Source organism: Haliotis rubra, unplaced genomic scaffold, assembly GCF_003918875.1.
Source record: "Haliotis rubra isolate DU_JTF1 unplaced genomic scaffold, ASM391887v1 Scf12, whole genome shotgun sequence".
NCBI classification, from domain to species: Eukaryota; Metazoa; Mollusca; class Gastropoda; order Lepetellida; family Haliotidae; genus Haliotis; species Haliotis rubra.
The window spans coordinates 2,048,570-2,073,500 of NW_025765114.1; the positions used below are offsets into that span (position 1 = coordinate 2,048,570).

General features: G+C 40.7%; 2 protein-coding genes and 1 long non-coding RNA gene across 3 annotated transcripts in view; 2 read left to right on the top strand and 1 right to left on the bottom strand.

Moving 5' to 3' along the window:
- The first annotated feature begins 1,031 nt into the window (after positions 1–1,031).
- On the top strand, positions 1,032–3,042 carry LOC124263050. Its single transcript, XR_006894760.1, has 2 exons — positions 1,032–1,112; positions 2,864–3,042. It is a non-coding gene; the product is annotated as an uncharacterized LOC124263050 (long non-coding RNA).
- An 8,898-nt stretch (positions 3,043–11,940) lies between these two features.
- On the top strand, positions 11,941–23,614 carry LOC124262399 (calcium-binding protein P-like). Its single transcript, XM_046696884.1, has 4 exons — positions 11,941–12,021; positions 12,952–12,997; positions 22,199–22,240; positions 22,455–23,614. The coding sequence occupies exon 4, from the start codon at positions 22,460–22,462 to the stop codon at positions 23,045–23,047; it is 588 nt and encodes a 195-aa protein (XP_046552840.1). The 5' UTR covers positions 11,941–12,021; positions 12,952–12,997; positions 22,199–22,240; positions 22,455–22,459; the 3' UTR covers positions 23,048–23,614.
- A 91-nt stretch (positions 23,615–23,705) lies between these two features.
- Positions 23,706–24,931, bottom strand: part of LOC124262359 (probable phospholipid-transporting ATPase IIB) — a 77,728-nt gene continuing 76,502 nt past the window's right edge. The window contains 1 exon segment of the mRNA XM_046696849.1: positions 23,706–24,629. Within this exon segment, the coding sequence (XP_046552805.1) occupies positions 24,493–24,629 (137 nt within the window). The 3' untranslated portion in view covers positions 23,706–24,492.

Here is a 24,931-nt window from a genome sequence, read left to right on the forward strand (position 1 = left end):
CAATGCGTCGCCATTTTGTCTTGTCTACTGTGATATACTAATTCTAAGCTCAAATGGATTTAAACAGTGTGATCCCCTGTGTACTCAAATAATCGCATGGCTTTGCATATGCACCACGTGCTGTGTTTTGCATGCTGTGAATGTATTAAATTTCATTTCGTTCAAATGTAACGGTATTCAAAATGTACACTTCAACGATAGCTACGTTCAAATAATTAGTTCCCTTGGGTGTCTTGTTGGTTGTAGACCGCCTCCGTGGTGTAGTGGTTAGAGCGTCTGCCCGGAGAGCGGAAGGTCGCGGGTTCGATCCCCGACCTGTCATACCAAAAGACGTTAAAATATGGTACTTGTTGTATTCGAGAAAGATCACGGCGGGTGACACCAGAAATGGGCTTCACATACTGTACCCAAGTGAGGAATCGAATCCAGTCTTCGGTGTGACAAGCGAATGCTCTAACCACTAGTCTACCCCACCACCACCCAAAGTAAGACATCACAGCTGTCAGATAACATGTCCCGGTGTTGTAAGATAAACTTTCAGACAAGGCTTTGTTACTTCATAAAAGTGACCGCCTCCGTGGTGTAGTGGTTAGAGCGTCCGCCCGGAGAGCGGAAGGTCGCGGGTTCGATCCCCGACCGCGTCATACCAAAAGACGTTAAAATATGGTACTTGTTGGTCCCTGCCTGGTGCTCGGCATTAAATGGGTACAACAAGGACTGGTCGGCTCGGAGTCAGTATAATGTGTCTGAGTGGGGTATTCATGCTTCACTGCGGCATGGTATTTCAGTGAGCTAGCACTATAAAACCAGCTTAAGTCTGGGCTAGTACAAGCAGCCGCACATACACATACACACGCATGCACGTTGTCATATGAGCGAAATATTCTCAAGCACGACGTTAAACCCAATTTCACCTCACCTCACCTTGTTGGTTGTAAGTTGCTATGAAATCAAATTTTGAATAAACTATTGCTTCGGTCAAAATAGGTATTGTACGAGCGTCTCTTTCAGTAATTCTGTATTACCTCCCCTTTATTTATAAGGAGTTCTGTCCCTTTCTTGTCCAATGCCGATAACCTCAAATTTACGAAGTGAAACATTGAATATTTCATGTAGGTGGTGCTTTCATCAATTTTACATCTACGTCTTTACGCTCTTCATATTCCGTACTTTACTGTCCGTGTGTGTCTTGGTTATGCTGTTTTCTAGGGTAAATCGTAACTGTAACCTTCAAGACTGTGTCACGATGTGCCCTAAATTCGCGATGCATGATGACTGGTATTGCAGCTCACTGAGATACCATGCCGCAGCGAAGCATGAATACCCCACTCAGACACATGATTTTATAACATGCAAGAAAACGTGCCATTTGCCATTTGCATTACCCAGTGAATACGGTCACAACATAAATGTACACTCAATGTCTGACGCCTGTTTTGTAGGTTTACAGATTAGTCAGTGTTTACCCTGTATCGACACTGTATCATCATTTATTACCCACGTGGTCAACGTATGGGTAGTTGCATATTAATCTCGTACGTCACACGAGTGTCGTATCGCGTTGACCTGTGTCGTAACGACTTGACCTGAGATTCTAACGATTTGATTGGATAACCGATGACCTCTCAATTAGGTCACATTCTGACGTAACTATTTTTTCATTCATAACAAACACGTGAATTCATTCATTCTACAACTTAAATGCATTGTGGGAATGTAAACATTGCGAACGTTGCCGTGTCGCTGTTTAATTGTGAGTCGAACTGAGACATTATATCTGTCGAAAAACGTCAACGCAATGTTTCCACCAGTGATGTTAGCCGAATGTAGCAACTGGAAACCAAGAAACGAGGTGCAACGGAGTAGTTTACTGTAGGAGGCTGTATGAGGCGATGACAACTGACATGCATCGTGACGTCGGTTACCATAGCAGTGACGTCATTAGTGTGACGTCATGCATATATTGTACTACAGTACAAAACTCTTCCGCAACCTCTTTATGAAACCGGTTTCAGTTTGAAACCAAAAACATAACAAAAATACGCTATTTTGTCAATTTAAATGCATGTAAGGCGTGGGTAATAAATAAAATACCACACTTTCGGTCTCATTACATACGAATTATCACGAACTTCGTGACCTTCCTATGTTATCTGACCTTGCTTTCGCTCGGTCAGATACCATAGGAAGGACACTCGTTTCGTATAATTCGTATGTAATGAGACCTCGTGTAGTATTCTCTATGTACAGCACGTGTAGCCACTGGAACATAGTGGAAGTACACTCGGAAGCTAACTTGAATGATTATTCGGAAATGTGTCATTTGATGTCAGCGTTTATTTCAAGTATACAACCGGAAGGAATTAAACAAACATTTAGGATTAATATACCAACTGTAAAACACTTTATATTTTATTACATTAAATTTTATCACCTGCAAATCAGAGAAAAGGTACTTTGGTATTTTATTTCCTGAAAATATGACTAATCAGTGGAACTCAATCATTGATAGGATAAAACACTTAAATTGTTGTGATGGTAACAATGACAAAATTCCATTTGATTCCAAACACTTATTAACATAAATGTTTCCTACAAGCTCTGGGGCAGTGGAAGACCCCGGGTTCGATTCCCCACATGGGTGCAATGTGTACAGCCCATTTCTGGTGTCCCCCGCCGTAATATTGCTGGAATATTGCTAAAAGCGGTTTGAAACCAAACTCACTCACTCACTCACACCTACAAACTCGGTTAAATTGGCAGTTCTTTAAAGTGCTGCGCTCAATAAGTGAACCTATAACGTTTGTAATGTTAGTTTTTACATGTGGTCAGTTTATGTGTTATCTTTTATTTCATGTTTCAGATTGACAAAAAAGAGGAAGATGTCTATCCTAAAAGTCATATCCAGACTGTCATCGCTTTATGTGACCCCAGCTGTCTGTCGACGTACCAGCCTGAACATAGCTGAAAGACATTCTTCAACACTTGTAAACAATTGTCGGCAGTTGCTGATGCCACAAACAGTGACTATTAGCCAGCAAAAATCATCAATATACCCATTTTGTATACCCTTGATCCAGCAGTGTCGAACATACAAAGTCCGATCCTCTGTCAAACTTCGGTGTTCAAGCTGTTACTTTGTGAGAAGACAGGGCAGACTGTTTGTGGAATGTACGTCTAAACCTCGTCACAAACAAATGCAGCAAATGGCACGAAAAAATATCTTCAAGGATGACTACACCATTGGTTCTGAAATAGCCGTTAGTAAGGCGTGCTTTTCTAAATATCAACACAATAGGCATTATGCACAGGGATGCAACAAGTACTCAAGACACAACTGGCTTGAAGGGAAATTAGGACAAAGTATTTGATGCATTTAGAGTTAGGCTGTCAAGCAGCCAAGGAATGGACAGTTCAGAAATGTAATAGACAACAAGGAATGTTATCATCACATACATGGTGTTTAAAAGATGACTAATAAAATTGCGTGAAGTAATGAATTCTTATTTGTCAAACTTTTTTTTTATACTTTTGCTTGTGGAACTTCCCACCATAGGGCATACTTCGTGAGAGTGAGTGAGTATGGTTTCACGCTGATTTTAGCAATATTCCAGCAATATCATGGCAGGGGACACCAGAAATGGGCCTTTGTGAGAGAGACATGTTTATAGAACATGTATTCAAAGAGTAGCTTGGTGGCTGAATAATCTTTGTTGATGTAATGTTTGTACACAATGTGTACAATCTAGTGGTGGTCCGATTAATTGAAATAACAAAAATTACCAGGAAAATTTCTTAAATGATGCTAACCAATTATTTTTGATGATTGATCGGTTGTAATGAACCAATCATCAATTATGAGATTTTAACCAATACCTAACACTAGTACAATGGTGACTATTGTGCCCTGCTTCTTTATCACTTAGGCCCCTTAGACATAAGCATCAGTACCCCATGCAGACTGAAATGGGAATATAGCATAGATGCTGTAGCATGGCTGATGTTTAATTGTATCCAGATGGCAGACATCTTGTTCTTTCAGTTGATAGAGCTGGAATATTGCAGATTGTGGTATTCACTTGCTCCTACCACATACAGCTTGAAATGTTTGGACTGGGGCAAGATGGGTTTACATGTGCACCAGACTTCACACCTACTGACTCCTACCTATGCGCCAGCGAGCAACTAGACAGATGGATACTGGGCGCTATAAACATGAATTATCATTATTATAGAAGGAATGCAGTAATTTTGGGTTTCAATCCAAAATAATTTTTTATAGTGAACCCTGGTTTGATGGCACTGAACTTCTGGTTGTGACTTCAACCAAAACATAAATTGTCTCACATGTGTGCTCTAAGGTTTACTACTTACTCATGTCAGATGCAGTTATAAGTGGGAGGTTGTGAATGGTCATGTAGAAAAAGCCATTACTCTTAAGATAGTATTTCCATGAGGGGATCTGATGGCCCAGATGGCTGCCTGATATGGGTGAAATGGTACGCTTTTACCACAGTACAGTATGTATTGCTGTACAAGGCCTTCGGTTTGGTCCATTTCCGTTCGTTATATGAGATGTGATCATAGTGAAAAAATTGAGCCAAAGAGCCAAACCTTACGTTGTTTAATAATATGGAAAAAAATAACCACAATCTTCGTTATTTTAAATGAACTAACTGGGAAAGACATTACTTGGACATTGACATTAGTAGAACCGTGGTATTTTGTCTTCAGTTTGGTACACCGTAATGCAATGCAAAAATTAAGTATTTTCGGTTTTCGTACCGCCATTTCTATCAGGTCTTAAAATGACAGTAGTGTTGGCTGTTCTGTAATGTCAAATTTCACCATGTCCACTGACGTCTGCTACCAATCCCCTCCTGTGAAGAATTCTCCTGCTATCACTTTGGTATCATCCTACTGGTACATGGTGACCAGTGACATTGCTGGTATGTACAGTCCTACTGGTACATGGTGACCAGTGACATTGCTGGTATGTACAGTCCTACCGGTACATGGTGACCAGTGACATTGCTGGTATGTACAGTCCTACCGGTACATGGTGACCAGTGACATTGCTGGTATGTACAGTCCTACAGTCCTACGGTACATGGTGACCAGTGACATTGCTGGTATGAACAGACCTACTGGTGACCAGTGACATTGCTGGTATGTACAGTCCTACTGGTACATGGTGACCAGTGACATTGCTGGTATGTACAGACCTACTGGTACATGGTGACCAGTGACATTGCTGGATATGTACAGTCCTACTGGTTCATGGTGACCAGTGACATTGCTGGTATGTACAGTCCTACTGGTACATGGTGACCAGTGACATTGCTGGTATGAACAGTCCTACCGGTACATGGTGACCAGTGACATTGCTGGTATGTACAGTCCTACTGGTACATGGTGACCAGTGACATTGCTGGTATGTACAGTCCTACTGGTACATGGTGACCAGTGACATTGCTTGGATGAACAGTCCTACTGGTTCATGGTGACCAGTGACATTGCTGGGATGAACAGTCCTACTGGTTCATGGTGACCAGTGACATTGCTGGTATGTACAGACCTACTGGTGCATGGTGACCAGTGACATTGCTGGTATGTACAGTCCTACTGGTACATGGTGACCAGTGACATTGCTGGTATGTACAGACCTACTGGTACATGGTGACCAGTGACATTGCTGGTATGTACAGTCCTACTGGTTCATGGTGACCAGTGACATTGCTGGGATGAACAGTCCTACTGGTACAAAGTGACCAGTGACATTGCTGGTATGAACAGACCTACCAGTGACACTACTGGTGCCTCCTGACAAGTGACACTACTGGGGTGTGGTGACAAGTGACACAACTGGGATGTGGTGACCATTGACACTACTAGGGCATGCTGACAAGTGACACTACTGGGGTGTGTTGACCAGTGACACTACTGGGGCATGCTGACAAGTGACACTACTGGGATGTGGTGACCAGTGACACTACTGGGGCGTGCTGACAAGTGACACTACTGGGATGTGGTGACCATTGACACTACTATGGTGTGGTGACAAGTGACACTATTATGGTGTGGTAACCAGTGTACATTATGGTGTGGTGTTGCAAGTGTCCTACTGGTATGTGGTGACCAGTGACACTTGCTGGATGGCAACAGTCACTACTGGGATGTGGTGACCAGTGACACTGCTGGGATGGTGACAAGTCACTACTGGGATGTGGTGACCAGTGACACTGCTATGATGTACAGTCCTACTGGTACATGGTGACCAGTGATGTGGTGGGATGAACAAGTGTCACTACTGGGATGTGGTGACAAGTGATACTACTATGGTATGGTGGCAACAGTCACTATTGGGATGTATGGTGACCAGTGATACAGTCCTACTGGTGTGGTGACCAGTGACACTGCTGGGTGTGGAGACAAATGACACTACTGAATGTGGTGATAAGTGACACTGCTGGGGTGTGACAAGTGATACTGGTAAATAGGTGACCAGTGACACTACTGCTGGGATGGTGACAGTGACACTACTGGTACAGTGACATACTGGTGACCAGTGACATTGCTGGGATGTGGTGACAGTCCTACTGGTGTGGTGACCAGTGACACTTGCTGGTATGTACAGACCTGACTGGTGACCATGGTGACCAGTGACATTGCTGGGTGGGATGTGGTGACCAGTGACACACTGCTATGTCACTACTGGTTCATGGTGACCAGTGACATTGCTGGTATGTACAGTACTACTGGTAGTGACCAGTGACATTGCTGGGATGTCAGTCCTACTGGTATGTGGTAGTGACCAGTGACATTGCTGGGATGAACAGTCCTACTGGTAAATGGTGACCAGTGACATTGCTGGGATGTACAGTCCTACTGGTACATGGTGACCAGTGACATACTGGTGATGTACAGTCCTACTGGTAACTATGGTGACCAGTGACATTGCTGGTATGTACAGTCCTACTGGTACACTGCTGGGATGGTGACACTAGTGACGAAGTGACATTGCTGGATATGGTACCAGTGTCATTACTGGGATGTGGTCCTACTGGTAAATGGTGACCAGTGACATTGCTGGTATGCAAGCAGTCCTACTGGTACATGGTGACCAGTGACACTACTGCTGGTATGACCAGTCCTACTGGTACATGGTGACCAGTGACATTGCTGGGGTGTACAGTCCTACTGGTACATGGTGACCAGTGACATTGCTGGTATGTTGGGACAGTCCTACTGGTATGTGGTGACCAGTGACATTGCTGGGATGTGATGACCAGTGACATACCATGGTTTGGTGACAAGTGACCTACTGGTACATGGTGACCAGTGACACTGCTGGGGTGTGGGGACCTACTGGTACATACTGACCAGTGATGCTGGTACAGAACTGGTATGTGACCAGTGACACTACTGGTATGTGGTGACCAGTGACACTACTGGGATGTGATGGCAAATGACACTACTGGGGTGTGGTGACCAGTGATACTACTGGGATGTAGTGACTAGTGACACTACTGGGATGTGCTGGCAAGTGACACTACTGGGATGTGGTGACCAGTGACACTACTATGGTGTGGTGCAAAGTGACACTACTATAGTGTGGTGACAAGTGACACTACTGGGATGTCGTGACCAGTGATACTACTGCTGGATGTACAGTGACCAGTTGCACTACTATGGTGTGGTGACAAGTGACACTACTGGGATGTTGTGACCAGTGACACTACTATGGTGTGGTGACAAGTGACACTACTTGGATGTGGTGGCAAGTGTCACTATTGGGATGTGGTGACCAGTGACACTACTATGGTGTGGTGGCAAGTGTCACTATTGGGATGTCGTGACCAGTGATACTACTATGGTGTGGTGACCAGTGACACTATGATGGTGTGGTGACTAGTGTAACTATTATGGTGTGGTGTCAAGTGTCACTACTGGGATGTGGTGACCAGTGACACTACTATGGTATGGTGACAAGTGACACTGCTGGGATGTGGTGACCAGTGACACTACTATGGTGTGGTGACAAGTGACACTACTTGGATGTGGTGGCAAGTGTCACTACTGGGATGTGGGGACAAGTGATACTACTATGGTATGGTGGCAAGTGTCACTACTGGGATGTGGTGACCAGTGACACTACTGGGGTGTGGTGACCAGTGACACTATTATGGTGTGGTGACAAGTGACACTACTGGGGTGTGGTGACCAGTGACACTACTGGGGTGTGGTGACAAGTGACACTACTATGATGTGGGGACCAGTGACACTACTGGGGTGTGGTGACCAGTGACACAACTGGGGTGTGGTGACAAGTGACACTACTGGGGTGTGGTGACAAGTGACACTACTATGGTGTGGTGACCAGTGACACTACTGGATGTGGGGACCAGTGATACTACTTGGATGTGGTGACCAGTGACACAACTGGGATGTGGTGACCAGTGATACTACTATGGTGTGGTGACCAGTGACACTACTGGGATGTGGTGACCAGTGAAACTACTGGGGTGTGGTGACCAGTGACACTACTGGGGTGTGGTGACCAGTGACACTACTGGAATGTGGTGACTATTGACACTACTGGGATGTGGTGACTAGTGACACTACTGGGTTGTGGTGACAAGTGACACTCATGGGGTGTGGTGGCAAGTGACACTACTTGGATGTGGTTACCAGTGATATTACTGGGGTGTGGTGACAAGTGTCACTACTGGGATGTGGTGACCAGTGACACAACTGGGATGTGGTGACCAGTGATACTCTTATGGTGTGGTGACTAGTGACTCTACTGGGATGTGGTGACTTGTGTCACTACTGGGATGTGGGGACCAGTGTCAGTACTGGGATGTGGGGACCAGTGATAGTACTATGGTGTTGTGACTAGTGTCACTACTGGGTGTGGTGACCATTGATACTACTATGGTGTGGTGGCAAGTGACACTAGTGGTATGTGGGGACCAGTGACACTGGTGGCATGTGGGCACTGGTGGCACTAGTGGTATGTGGGGACCAGTGACACTGGTGGCATGTGGGGACTAGTAACACTACTGGGATGTGGTGACCAGTGATACTATTATGGTGTGGTGACTAGTGACTCTACTGCGATGTGGTGACTTGTGTCACTACTGGGATGTGGAGACCAATGATAGTACTATGGTGTTGTGACTAGTGTCACTACTGGGGTGTGGTGACCAGTGATACTACTATGGTGTGGTGGCAAGTGACACTAGTGGGATGTGGGGACCAGTGACACTGGTGGCATGTGGTGACCAGTGTCACTACTGGGGTGTGGTGACAAGTGTCCCTACTGGGGTGTGGTGACAAGTGTCCCTACTGGGACATGGTAAGCAGTGACTATACTGGGCCATGGGACCAGTGACACGTCTTGGACCTAGTGATATGAACATAATACTGGGACGTGTATGCACTAAAGGGACATTGAACGCCACTGGGAGATAGTAACAGGAATGGTGTGAGGTCGGTGTCACTATGTGCCAATATCATGTGTTGTGTGTCCACGTGGTTTCGCATTTCCCAGCAGTGACACTCAGTAGTAATAGTTTCACTGGCTTTACGTTGATATTTCCGTAATATTGCCTCTTGTCACGAAATATTGAATGAGAAATACATGACATCATAGTAGTAAATTGAATGTTTAAGGTCATTAAGACCCGGCTACCCACGGGACCTAGTTTTCACTACTAGGTACACTTACTGGAAATTATGATTACATCCGTGTGTATTTCACTGATTGTATCATACAGTTTGACGTCACACATACACTTGTAGTAGTAATAATCTTGAAGCGCATCTAACGTGACAATGCAAAACAACACGCTTCAATGTAACATATGTTATATTTGGGATTACACTTTCTCTGTAAAGTACAGATTCTAGCACTTTTGGTGGGTTGAGTCCCATCCTGGATTCGAACCCACACCCTCCAAGTCACGCACCTAACCTTCAGCACACAAAGTCAGCCGCCTTACCCATTCAGCCACCGCGAAAAAACTTGGAGTGATCTTAACTGTGCATTAACAAATTTTCATCACTGTCAACTTTTGAATACATGATAAAGTAGTAACTGAGACCGACCATTACTTCGACACACAAAAGTTTTAAAAAGAGACACTACCCTTTTGGTTGTTACGTTCAAGTTGCAAATAATGTTATGTACTGAAACAATCCATCAGTGCCACATGTAGAATGATCTAAGTCACACGATATCAAACAGCGGACAGGTAGTGTTGGATTTGATTAAATCAATTCTGCCAGTTCATCGATGTTGTCCGCGCCTACATGCACACACGCACGCACAAGTCAATATATACACGAAAAGCATAATTGTGGAGCCTTGTGAATATCATCGGATTTCAAAGGTATGCGGGGTAATGCATCGCTCTTTAGTGGGTAAACCTGTTTAAACTTGTGTGTATATGATGACTATGTGCAGGGGTGTTGTGAGACAACAGACAAACTTCAGCTGACTAAGCTGCTTGTCAGGATCCTTTCAGTATTCAAAATGTTTAGCTATTCATTCCCTTCCGGCAAAGATTTGCCATCTATTGTTAGCATGGGTTTGTGTTTACTTAAGAAGCACCTGTGTCTTCAGGTACGCCCGGGTCGCCCCATGAATTATCGATAAGGAAGAATATGTTCAATTGTATTTAGTTTTCATTACTTGCATATCATAAGAGCTTGTGATCTTATACATCTTTATACGGATGTGCTACATTCCCAAATGTCTTTCGGTCAACAGCCTTAAAATTGTTTGCAGGATAGTATTTTATGTTTGGCATGTATTCAGCTGATGTGTCTCTCATCCATAAAATTAACACTTTTTAAAAAGGCTTTCATATTACAGGAATTAACCAGGTTTGCTGGCGAATATCCTACACCCTCGTCGCACAAGGTAGAAGATGAGGCAACTGTTTGCAATGCGGGCGAGTACAGAGTTGAATTATGTAACAATTAGTACTTTCGCAACATCCGCTGATCAGGAGTAGCTGTTTTACACCTGGACACCTGCTTTGTGCAGCCGATACCGGACCCGAGTGTCAACAGGTAGCGATCTGCATCAGTCGGATGTTGGTCAGCGTGACCATCCAAGTGTGTCATTACGTAAGTGCCAAGAACTTCTTTTGTTTCAGAGGGTATCTCTTTCTTGGTTCAGTTAAAGCAGAGGGAGTTGTTTTGTTTTGAATTTAAAAATACAAAAGTATATATACTCCTATTACTTCATGTAAACATACCTTGGGTTACATTGTCAATAAAGGAAGTGTGTGAACATGTTTTAACGAATCTTTTTATCTTTATATATTCCTGTTGGGACGCTAGACATGGGCTTCAGACGTTGTTCGCATTAACGGAATCGAACGTATGTCATCATTTTCTGTATATCAATAAAATATCAATATTTTATCCTTTCATGCGTGATCAATATATCAATAAATGTGTAACCATATATTAAAAGCCTTGTAATTGTTCAAATAACCTATTTGTCTCCTTTTAAAATCAAAAACAAATTAGACAAATACAAATAACCTGGTTTACTTTCACAGGTGCATTTATGATGGGGTCGGTGTCTACATCCAGGTAGATAACACCCAAAGAAATATTCAAAACATGTCCCGGCCTTCACCTACACCATATAGGCCTAAATGGGTGTCATGTTTCTTTACAGAAATTCCTCTCATGATATCGCTGCATTAAAATACATATCAATATTTAAATTTGTTATTTCCTTAAAGAAGGATGTTGCATTTGAGATACACCTGAATACTTGATATTTGTGCAAGGTGTAATGTCAATTAACGATTGTTAATTTAAAATGACACAGATATTTTTGTGCCTTGTCATACAATTTGTACCAATGGATGCTCTGAATAAATTTCAACCAATCGAAATCGTCCTAACCAATCTGTGCAGAGCAGTGCGTGAACGAGCAGCCATTGTTGTTTGCGGGTCCGAGAACAGAGGGGCTACAAGATTCACCATTCTCATGTGAGTAAACCCGAGGCGGCTTGTTCAGATTTACCAGGCTTACTTCACGGGATCGTGGAAATAAATTAATGCTGCTTATTCAGATTCCTTATTGCCATTTCGCCGATTGCAATTCGCCATGCTGCAATTTCGAATCGGCATCGACAAATCTCTTGTGTTCTTTTCTAAGACATAGACCTAGCATCCAGTGTTTAACACCTCATTACTAGTGCTGGAATATCGTTGAGGGTTAGGAAGCGTAAAAAAACGAGTGGAAACTGTGTTTCTTGGTTTGAAAGAGGTTAATTTACCGCATGGCGGCTTTTTAACCGGGAATTTATATGGCATTAGTCTACTTTGTAGGCCGGAGCGCTGTCATCAGTCATTTTCAGTCACGTGCAAAATGTCGGTGAAAGCTTCGCCAAGAGATGGAATCGGAATTTGCGATCTTCCAACATTGACCTACATTTTGCCTTTAGTCAGCGCAGTTAATTCGGTCGATATCTATGGAATAATTTTTTATTTCCTACTTTGAAAGCGTTCCAATATTTGTGGTATCTAATGGCATTTAAATATTATATTTTGTGTTTTGTGTTCAAACGTGTTTAGGATAATAGGGCATAGGTGTTTAGATTTCATGACATACATGTTGCACAGGAAGATTATGTAACGCCTGTAACATTCAACTAGATCATTTTCACTGTTATCTTTGTTGGCTTTGAATGGAACATAAAAAGATTGAGTTATGTGTTATTTCTTACCACATTTCAAACTGACAGGCTGCAGCTTGTTTTTATCACAAAGTTACTCAATCTTTTCTTCATTTTAATTCTTAACTTGTTGCAAATGTTACATCTTTATTAGGAGTCACATATACATTATGTATACACCTTTATTTTAAATTGATCAAACTAGACATTTTGTGTTTAACCAATCCATTTAATGTTTCAGGTTTGTGACTTTCATGTTGGTATAACACCAATGTGAGCAAACTGAGGTGAGTGCTTGATGATGCTTCTTCAACAACAGGTTTATATTTTTTAAACGGACAATTACAAATTCCATTCTAACATTACAAACTAGTTTAAACAGGACCAGTCACATTAACAACATGAATAGTTACTATGAATGTTACATTTGCAATAAGTTTGAATTGATTACTGATTTTATTAAAACAATTTTTTGTGCAATTCATTATATTCAAAACATTTGCAGAGCAGAGTACAACTGGCTGAACAGAAAAATGCCTTTCAACAAACCTGACAGACATCCATTGCATTATTTCTTGTTTTGCATGGACTACTGTTTTAGATTGTGTGTGTGAATGTAACTAATGTTTCACATTCTTGATAAAACGTCTTTGAAGTCTTACTGAGATATCCAACATCTTATGAATATATGCTGCTTGACTTATTGATCAACAACTAGATGCTCATCAGACTTGATTTTACTATGAGTATGAACCAACAATGTCAAATGTACATGCATGTGTACTTATATGTGATTTTTATTCATTTATGTCTGAGAAGAATTATATTAATTCTTATGAACAGGTTTTTTGATGATGAAATGAGTTTCAATCTGGTTGGTTTTATCATGACATGGTTGTTGGTTGATATACCATTGCCACGTTACATGGCATGTGGCACTGATAGTGTTTTGTGGCCTTTGCCATGATTTGTGTTGTGAATAGGACTGCATGGTATTACCAGTATATCACAATACGCTTTTCAAATGATACTTATTGCAAAAACCTCGATTATATACCGGTTATGTAACTATGTGAAGTTTTAGGATTGTCTCTATGGTTTAAGTTAAAATCTACACAGACTTTCAATCACACTGAAGTTTTCTATTGGCAAAACTCATTGATTGAGAAAACAGCTTACTTTACATTAAGTTTTATAAGAAAGAAAATACAATCTCTCAAAATCAAATCTAAATCCAAGGCTTCTGTTATCACAACCATAACATCTATTTTTAGGACTTTAGTATGTCGAAAATAGGCTCTGCGTGTACAATCAGTGTCACTCACTCTCAAACACTGAAGGGTGTTGGGGTAGTCCAGTGGTTAAAGCGTTGGCTCATCAGGCTGGATACCTGGATATTCACCACATGGGCACAAAGTGCGAAGCCCACTTCTTATGTCCCCTGCTGTGATATTGCTGGAATATTGCTAAAAGCGGCGTAAACCATACTCACTCAAACACTGAAGCCCCAAATATATATCGCAACAAAATGTATTTGCCAATGCACAGTCCTAGTTATGAGCATATCAGATATTAATATTGACAGTTTAATGATTATATTTTCAGATGATTAATCAGAGTAATACCATTAACTAGGATAACTACTGCTGGTCAATTGATCGATCTCACTTGCGTATCGATAGGCTCAGGAGACTAATCCATACTCATAAAAAAATGAAACACCAAAGTAAACTTTAGAAGTATATTTCTTTTGATTATGTTTGTTAAATCAGGAAAAACAACTGATGCAGATTCTTGACTTGCAAAGTGCATTGTAAACAAAATACTCGCGCACGTCTCAAAAGGGAGTATCCTTGATTGTCTTGATCGTAGTATTAATTGGTATTTGCTCAATGTTATGATTGTGTTGCATTATTCCCAACATAAGTTTTGTAGTTGGGTTTACGATTACAGTTGATTGATTACTCACCTCCGATTATGGATCTGCATAACCAGCTCTAGTAACAACTATCTTTTTGCAGTGGTTTGCACTGATGAGGCATTCTAATCAAACGTGCATTTTTCTGATTAATGATGGGTTAGTATTTATTTAATATCCATTACAGTGTCTGTACCACAGTGTCCCTTGGGTAATGCTGACATTAGTTTACACTGTATTCCCCAAACGTCTGTTTTGGATGAGTGAAGAAAAGTGAGCATTGATTTGACATGAATATCATTACATTAGATGGTTTTGTTGTTTAATGCAAAAATTTCAGCTATATGGTGGGATTATATTAGAATAAACAAATATGTTTCTGGTTTGTCCCTGAAACACTCAGTGTAGGTGTGTTGTGGTTGTTACACATCTCTGTGTGAGAACAAACTCGTTATCCCAATGTGAAGGAGCAAGTTGTAGCATCCCACTACCTCAGCCTTAGTTGACAGTCGTGTAAAAGGACCCATGAAGATCCGGGTTAGAATTGGTCTTCATCAACCCATGCTTGTTGTAAAAGGCGACTAGCGAGATCAGGTTGTCGGGTTTGCTGGCTTGGTTGACACGTGTCATCGTTTCCCAATTTCGTAGATTGATGCTGATGCTGGATTGTTTGGTCCAGACTCAATTTTTTACAGACCGCCACCACATGGCTGGAATATTGCTGAGTATGGCGTTAAGCAACAGACCAACCAACCAGTAGTGTAAATCTGGCATAGTACAAGCATAGTTCTACAGATATTAACATTATAAACAGTGTTAGCTTTGGTCAAGACTGTTAATCCTGAAATTTATCAACAGAAACTAAAAACATGATATATTAATATATACTATGCGAAGAGCAAACAGTTAATGTAGCAACAGCCATGGCATCAACTTAGCAGTGCAGTAATAAACTATTGTTAAATGGTGTTAACGGGGAGGAAAACAGGTATCACTTTCTTTGGTTTAAACCCTTCATAAACATATCTTATGATGTCAATAGATCCCAGTCCTTGGTCAAACTTAAATCTGACAGAATTTATTTCAGTTAGAGTTCTCTCAAATTTTAGAGAACTTGTTTTGAGAAAATCAGACAAGTTCAAAGTCCATCTGTTAAAAATTACTGTGAGCTCAAACAGCTTGTGCCACCTTATCAGTGGCACTGTTTGATGACTAGAAATCCCATATGAACTTTGATTGAAGTTTAAAGCTAATAGAAAATCATTCTACAGTCACAATACATGTCAACTGGCCGCTCAAATTTTCGCTATGTTTGGGGGCTATTGTCAGGATTACATGCAAATTGACCAAGATATTGGTTTTGGAGCTGCATGTCTACTGGCAAAGAAGGATAAGTTGGGCACCGACCTGACAATTAACCTGTATTAGCATGTATGAGTGCCACCCACTGGCGCTTGCCATTGTTAGCGAAGGGGCACCAGGTTGTCAGCGATCAAGGGCACTGCGATGGGCAAAACGTGTGGCCTGTCTCATCAAACACCAAGTTCGACAGTGGCAGGAATCAATTTCATCGTCATGCAATGCATGTGCACTAGCCTACATTTGCTCTACCTTTCGCAATTTAATGGGTTTGCTCATTGCCGGTCCAACTTATCCTTCTGTTTTATCCTTGTTTGCCAGTATATAACTTGGTAAGATGTAAGTAACTGGCCAATTAATCTGTTTGAGAAAATAGTTTCAATATTGTCCAAGATGTCTATTTTGATTCACGTTTGTGATGCATATAATAATTAGTGACACGTCTGAGGTAGTGGAAATATAACTGCTGGTGTGAACCATGCTGGTTAAGCTGTTCTGTACTGTTGATAACAGCTTCCATCAATGTGCATTAACAGGGTAAATCTTAGTCATTTCATCTTAGATATAATTAACAATCATGTAAACATCACTAGAAAGCTATTTGTGAGAGATGTTAGAAAAATATACATGGATTGTGTGTAATTTCTTTCTGTGTGAACACCTTACAAAGAAAACAACGTTGTCTTGGACAGAACTAAATTTCTATTTTTGTTACTGTTAAAATGTTGTCACCATGTAGCAATAGTTTTACCCTTTTTCGTTTGCTATGGCCATACAAATTCCAAAATGTATGCAAGTGTGAGCTGCATAAACATATTTGTACAGATATTTTGCCCTGCCATGTTTATGTGTAATTAAATATATCTGTAAATCAGATGTAAAAATTGTGTCCAATGGTTTTGGCATGATAGCATTCATACATGGAATTGAAGTTTGCCAAAATATGAATATTTGCTGAACATGCTGAATGTTTCTTTTTGATTATATGAAGCCTTGGAAATAGTTTCCACAGTTCAGTTTGCTAATTAGTGCTCTTCTGTGATCTTTTTTATTACAGTGGTTGAGTAATATCCTGAATTTGTATCCAAGTATTTATTGATATTATTAGAGAAAAGCATCCATTTTTGTTGTTCATAGTCTGTCTCACAGTCCCTGAACCAGTTCCCCATCTGTCCATCACTTTCTGCAATGGTAAAGCTATAGTGAAGCAAGTTCAGATTTCCTCAGGTTCGTGGGGCTCCTTTTCAGTTAAGATGAAATTATTTGTTTCTATCAAACTATATAAATTCAGAGACTTAGCTTCAGACAACCTAGTTAATTGTGTTAGGAAATAAACTCAGTCTAAGTAAACTTAGGCTTCAGTATTATTCGTTCCACTGCTATACTGAGTCTAACAAAACCTTGTGGAAGGTCGCGTCAGGTAACCTTTTCAATGGACCAATCAGAACACAGCTTACCAAATCATGAAAGTTGACATTCGCACATACCTTTTGAACTTTTACCTCGAAAAAGTTTTGTACCCGAACAATTCCAAATGCTATTTTCCGTACGATCGCTTCCGAGTGATGCACATGGAGCACGCCACAAGAGTGAGTAAATAGTCGCTGAGAATAACGTTCAGTATTCAAGGATGTCAGCTTGCGGAAATGTTAGCAAATGATAGCCATGTCAACAGAAACTCAAAAGCGTATATTCTGCAGGTCATATATCTGTGTTTTATGCGGGTTTTCATTTGTTATGAGATCAGTGTTGGCGACCGGGGAAGAGATAAACCATTTTGTAAGTCCCGCCAAACCCTAAATAGTAGCCGTTGTCTGATTGGTTAAATCCGTTTGGCCATGTCGCATTTGATTGGGCGGTCATAGGTTGCTCAAAGGTTACCTGATGCGACCTTCCACAAGGTTTTGTTAGACTCAGTATAGCAGTGGAACGAATAATACTGAGCCTAAGTTTACTTAGACTGGAAATAAACTCTGAGACAGGCTCCAAGTAAATGTCAAAGTTTTACCATTGTTAGATGCCAGTTCAACTTCAACATGAAGGATGTCATATACCCCTTGTGACCTTTTTGCTCACAGAAGCAAGGATTTATCTACTCTTGCTCAGAGGTCAATATTCAGTCTTAGATCAACAGAAGACAGGGAAAAATCATATTTCAAGTTTCCAAATTTCCCAGAATTTATAGTAATAAGAACATTAAAACAATCAAACATTGAAAATGTTATGTTTCTTCCCAATGAGCCTGCTGAAGGACCTTGGTTGAGAATAATAGATAAATCCTTTGCAAAGCAGTTACTGATAAAGGTTCTTTCAGTGAATATGATTCATTTATGAGTTGATTGAAATGTTCTGGGGCTCCCACAGAAAGACTTTCCCTGAAGATATTAACAGGATTTCATTTTTAAGCATGTCACTTTCCACATTAATGCACTTTCCACCAAAGATGTTGTTGGGATATAAGTCCAGCTTCATAGGCCTTCTCCTGGATGTCCACAACGCCCTCTCTGCAGTTGCTGTGACTTCATTATTGGAGTCAAATAGGTTCTGGCTTAAATTTTCTTCATGTTTGGGAATAGATGGTATGAACTGAAGAATTTAAAGCCATTAAGCACCACAGAATGAGACCATAACATTTGTTGCTGATGGGCTAGTCTTTGCCTTCATTTGTGGTGTTGATTTCAAATGATTTCAATGTTTAGATTATTGGACTTTGGCTGGAAGAGGTGAACTCAGGTTTTAAATAGTCACTAATCTTTTTAACTTCAAACCAAGCTAAACTATCACAAGAAGTGATAGGTTTGTCCATTTTGACCCAGTTGACTAGCATGTTTGTGTAAATACCTGTATGATGCCTTGGAAAGTCCATGACCAAATATTTCTCTATCAAACGGTTTCTTCAGTGTGATGCTCGGTACTTATGTCTCAATATTCAAGTGAACTAGGGGCTTCTAGAACATATTTTTAAGCTGAGCCTGTGTCCATTTTTGAGAGCTACATCTTGTCCTTGTCAGGATCTATATTGATTATGATGTATAAAATATCACAAGTTTCTTGCCTTTGATTTCAAGTATAGATTAAGCTCATAAACAAGTAATGAAACACTTATTAACATGCTCATTTTACCTGTATGTTTATGGTGAAAAGGTGTACTTAATGCAGTGTTATAAAATAATCTCAGTTATATAATGTGATATCTTCATTACCCTGGAAGATTTTTTTTGTTCTTGCAAAATTTGAAGTCATTTAGGAGCTTTGTTGCCAAGGTTTGAAGTGCATCTGCTCATTGTCAATTTCTTACATATAATCCAAACAAGCTGGTTGTTTGTCTCTTATCACCTCAAACATTGGCTTAAATTAGGAATGGTGAAGCTTTCTACCCTCATGACACACTCAGCCAGGGTGCACTACAATGGTGAAGCTAAGGTACAACTTGGTCTGAGTCTATCTTTTAAAATTTTAGGTTTGTTTGCACCATACCTGTTCTTTTGACATCGTGTGATATAACAGAAGGATTTCAGTTGGAAATTTGACATGTTTTATGTCATTTCGGAAAAGCTTATCTGCACAGGTTTTCACATGTTATGTCTCTCCGAACTCTCTAATCAGTGTGATTGTTACTATAGTAAAGACAGTCTTGTGAGGATCAGATCTAAAATAAGTTTGAATAGTATTTACAACAGTCAACTTAGTGAACTTCCATTTAATGGTCAACAGTTCTTAACATATCCACCTGAACAACCAACCAATAGGCCTTTGATTTGATTTGAATGTTGCAATGGCTTTGTTTTCTTTGGTCTTCCTGTAAATGATCCATTATAGTCACTGATGGACCAAGAACTTTTTCGGAACTATAATGTTTTGTTCCAGTGAAATTATATACACATCTTTATACCTTTGGATGAGTGGTTGACAGTATTTAAATTACTTTGATATGGACATTATGGAATTTACTTATTACTTTATGAATATCCATGAATACACATTCATTGATGAACATTGTGTTTTCATGTGCCCTCATTGTGTGTTAGCTCCCTAGGTGGCAGTGAGTAGTGTGGTGCTGTGCTTGCACAGGACATGGTGGATGCTTCTGAAATATTGCAGTTGGCAGCTCAGTCTACAGTGTTCATTCTTGGCCGTGCTCTAACATTTAACATGGTGCACTGTACAAGTATGGGTGAAGCATGACATCACATCCATAAATGTAAATCAAACACTTTGCAAGTTTGTTTTCACTTTGCAAAACTCCAAATTAGTAGGTCTCTGGGAAAAAAACCCAAACAATACGCCTATCCTCGCTGAAACGAGTTATTGTTGCTGTGAGCACTCTGAATTCAGTTCATGACTTTCTTTCAACCTGTGTCTTGAATGCCAGTGCAAAACCTACAAATCGGTGTAATGTGAAAAAACACTGTTTAGTAAAATTGGTTGCGATAGATTGGTTTCGTTAAGTTAATCAATCACCTTTCATGTTGTAGTTTCACACTTTTGTTGCCATGGGGGACACGGGGCGGTGGGGTAGCCTAATGGTTAAAGCGTTGGCTCGTCACGCCGAAGACCCGGGTACATGGGTACAATGTGTGAAGCCCATTTCTGGTGTCCCCCGCCGTGATGTTGCTGGAATATTGCTAAAAGCGGCGTAAAACCAAACTCAGTCAGTCAGTCAGCCATGGGGGACACAGTGGCTGTCAAACGTCAAATGTCTGAACGTCTTACATTTTTCGAGAAAAAGCAATGTATACAGGGGTGGAGATAACCCATTGCCCGACACCCCAGTCCAGTGTTTGTTTCTGTCGGGCTAGCAAATTTGTATTTCACGCTGTACCAGTGTCCAGTTGACTTTCCAATGTTTATTATGTTGTTTATTTAAAAAATCAACAAGAAAATCGGCCGGTATAGTGGAAGAATTATCAGGGCAAGTGATTTTAAGTGTGTCACTGTACCGGAGTACACTAGCAATTTTAAAGTTATTTCCACCCCTGGTATACGTGTTTGGTATATTTTAAAATATGTTGTTCAAACTTTGCCAGTGGCTATCATTCAACCAAGCAGCAAATCATAAGCAATGTGCATTACCCATCAGATAAACAAAGTGTTTACAGGGTATGTTAAGTTCAGGTTGAGAATTTCGAACCAACATTCAGGATCGGATGGTTGATAACTGGATTGTCTGGTCCAGACTCAATTATTTACAGACTGCCACCATATAGCTGGAATATTGCTGAGTGCGACGTAAAACTAATTCACTAACCCGCCAACTTTACAGGTATCCCCATGTTATTTTGGCATTCAGAACGTTTAAAACATTTGTAAACAATTGTAAAACATGTCATTAACCTAAACCATAATCCGACAACATAAATGTATTAGTCACTGTCAGACTGATCATAAGAATCCCTGTTCATTGCTGAAGTATCCTGTTGTGTTAGCTAAGACTAAGAAAACTATTCAATCTGTATTTTCTAAATGATTCACAACTGAGGGATGGTGGGTCCTGGGCCCACTCTTTAGAGAGACTGGAATGAACACTGGATATACAGGCATTGGGATGTATGCATAGCGATACTTGATTCAGGTATAGGAAGTACTAATGTTGGGGCTAAAATTATCTGTTAAACTGTGTTTTGTGCATTTGCCTATAGTTTGGTTTTAGTTGTACCTAGCAGTAAACAATGTGGCAGCTTGTCACAGCTGTTGCAGGTGACCTACATTTCTCATGTAATTAGCATGAACATATTGAATATGAAATATCATTTATGCAGCTCATGAAGTATGCATGGTTTGGTTTGTAATCTTTGTCTATTGCATGGACAGTCATTTTGCATGCATTCAGTCTATTTATTTTTGCTTGTGTGTGTAGATATGAGGACAGTATTTGTCTTCCAATCATGAAGGAAAATAGTATTTGTCTTCTGATTAAAAACAAATCATCTTGCTTGTATAGCCACTGGACCAGGCAAATTTGTAGATAAAAAAGATGCTTGCTCTTGAGGAGCAACAAACTGAACTTTCTTTTCAAATTATGTATCTGATCATTGATATTCCCTCAGTAGTGGAGATGATTACTACCTGACAGGAAAAAATATTCAATTCTAGCTTTCCCTAGCACCTTATTTTGGGAGGAGAACAATAAATAGACCGAAATGTATTTAGTGTGGCTTGGTAAATTTATCATATAGTAGGTGGATTTTACGTTATGGAATCTCTTTTTCAGATTAGAAATCCAAGTACACACAGTTTAAGACCAACAAGACAGGTAAGATCAGTGATTTATTAATAATTTTTTGTGGACCAGTCATTTGAAGAACCACAGTTGCATAATTTGTTTGTATTATGTTTGGGAACAGTATGTCAGTGAGGTATTTCATTAGAACTGAAGTGATAGTTGAAACCCCTGCAACTACGATGTTAATATGAAGCCTGCCCCTTCTGCATAGTTCCTATCTGACCTTGTTATGTTTTATTGACAGGAGCAATGAACTACCACCACAGTCACACTGGAAGTATACCTCCAGGTAGCAGCTTCCCCTCCTCCAGTGACAAGCCTGGTCTTTACACCGCTGGGGGGTTCACTACAAGCCCCTACCCCCCATCACAACCTGGCCTGCCTCCCGGGGCCCAGACCCAGCGCTACCAGTCTGTCACTCAGGCCTATGCAATGGCAGCCAATCCGGCCTACTACACTCCACCAACAGGCTACTCCACTCTATCGGCCACAGGCTACCCATCGGCCACTGTAGGGACAGGGGCCTTTCACACCGTAGGCTACCCATCACTTCAGTCTCTCCCCTCAACCACGCCCGCAGGCTACCCCACCCAGTACCCGATGCCAACATACCTCGGGGGCAGCCAACTTGGAGCCACTACAGTGCCCAGCTACGCAGCGTCTGCACTTCCAGTCACCAGCGCCATCTACCCAAGCAGCGCCTACACGAGCACGCCCATTGTGGCCAGCCAGATCCAGCCTCGGGGGTACTCTGTGTCGCCCATGGGTTACCCAAGTCAGTTGGGAACAAACCCAACCTACCCTGGTGCTTCGTATCAGTCTCAACCGCCGTTTTAGTCGGGATGGGGGCACTCACGACGACGGTTTTCAATAGGACTCAAATCTTTATAGCGAGTCATGACAAACTTAGACGTGCAGAATGCATCGGAGTTTTATGTATAAACAAGGCCACTTTTGGCCAGGCGTTCTTTTCCCAAACACAGACAGTTTTATGCAGCAGCACTTGTTACAATGCTTGAAGGGTGTTATGCAGATGGACTGTGTTTTAAATCACTTGGTGATTTCCTCTACTCTAAAGCCAGTTTCAGTCAAGGCAACAGCAATGCTGTGTTAATTGGGGTACAAAAAACGTGAGCTTGTTCCATTCTGTTGCATAATTTATATATCCATCCTGGTGCCTACAAGCCAGGCTAAGTAGTAGGGGATGTATATATATTTTTCTACTGTTTTGTTTTACCAGAAAGATCTGAAGTTTTTAGGAAATTTAGTTTACCACTTTATTTTTACTTTACTAGATGATTATTTCGAAAAGCTTTTTGTGAGAATCCCATATTCTGTACTTTATAATTTATAACAGTCATATTGTGAAAAGTATCTTTGATCAAATAAACAAATGAAGCTTTTTGTGGAGTCTTTGAGCATTTTTAGTTCATTCCAACAGGTGAAGCAACATCAACTGTTGCCATCCAAACAAACAGATGACAATACACAGATGTATAAAACATATTTTATATACATGCAGCACAAGAAATGCATATATACATTTTTCCCCTTATCATAATACAATGTGAATGGGATAATAAATAAGCTTTGAAAAATATTTACATATGCAGGACTGTCATTACCTAATTTGTTGTACTCAAACATTTGCAGTTCATTCTCCAGGGAACCTCCCTTGATTTGACATGCAAGACTTCCATCACTACCGGTGTAATTACAGTGCTAATCATTGGAAGACCTGTCTGATCTTTAGAGCCATGACTGCAATCAGCTCACAGTACTAGTCCATGAACATACTACAGATCTATGCACGATTCACTGGTTAATGGCAGAAAAGTCACCTCATCCAGGTTTCCTTACAATAAATGTTTTAATGCTCGCGAGGCATCACTTGGGATAGACTGGGTTTTGTAAAGATGCTCTGAGATAGATGTACATCATTCTCTTCATACAGTTCTCTTTAAAACATTAAATAACTGGTCACTTTTTTTCATGGATACATTTTCTTTGATATTCACATTGTTTTCATTTATCCCACCTTCACATCACAGGAATACCTGCGAGAGAAGAGAATTTCACTTCAATTCCACATATCCTTTCGTATGATTCAATGTGAGCTGGATGATAAAATTCTTTCTGATACTCAACATATCTGGTTGAGTTCACACATTTCAGTACTTGTCAGAATACGTTGGCCACACTTCATAGTAATGCTTGTGCAGGTTTCCACGTGACCTGTCACATGGGTGCCAGCAGATCCAGGTCCCTGGCTTACCAGATACTCATGGTGTCAGTTTGGAATAGACGGGAGGGGAGAACTTCTTCCGCAGATACTTCAACACATACAGGGGGATGCAGCTGACCGAGGTGATGACCAACACTTTCCACACAAAGTCCCACGTCTGGAGGAACTTAGCATCTGCAAGTAACTCACTAAATTAGAAATATGAATGATGAGGGAAAAAATGATATATTATAATGTAATGGAAAAGTTCCAAATATGGAATGTGTGAGAAAACTGAGGGCAAGATACTTTTTGACCTTGTGTAATCCTTTTATGCAGCCTCTACAACTGGGTTTTGTGTAACCCGCAAATGTGTCAAAGAAAACAATTGAATTAAGAAAAGTGATCGACTGAAGTGTTCAAGTAAACTGTGCTCTAATATTTTCATCATCTGCCAAATACCATACATGACACAAATCAAAGGGATTTGATTACTT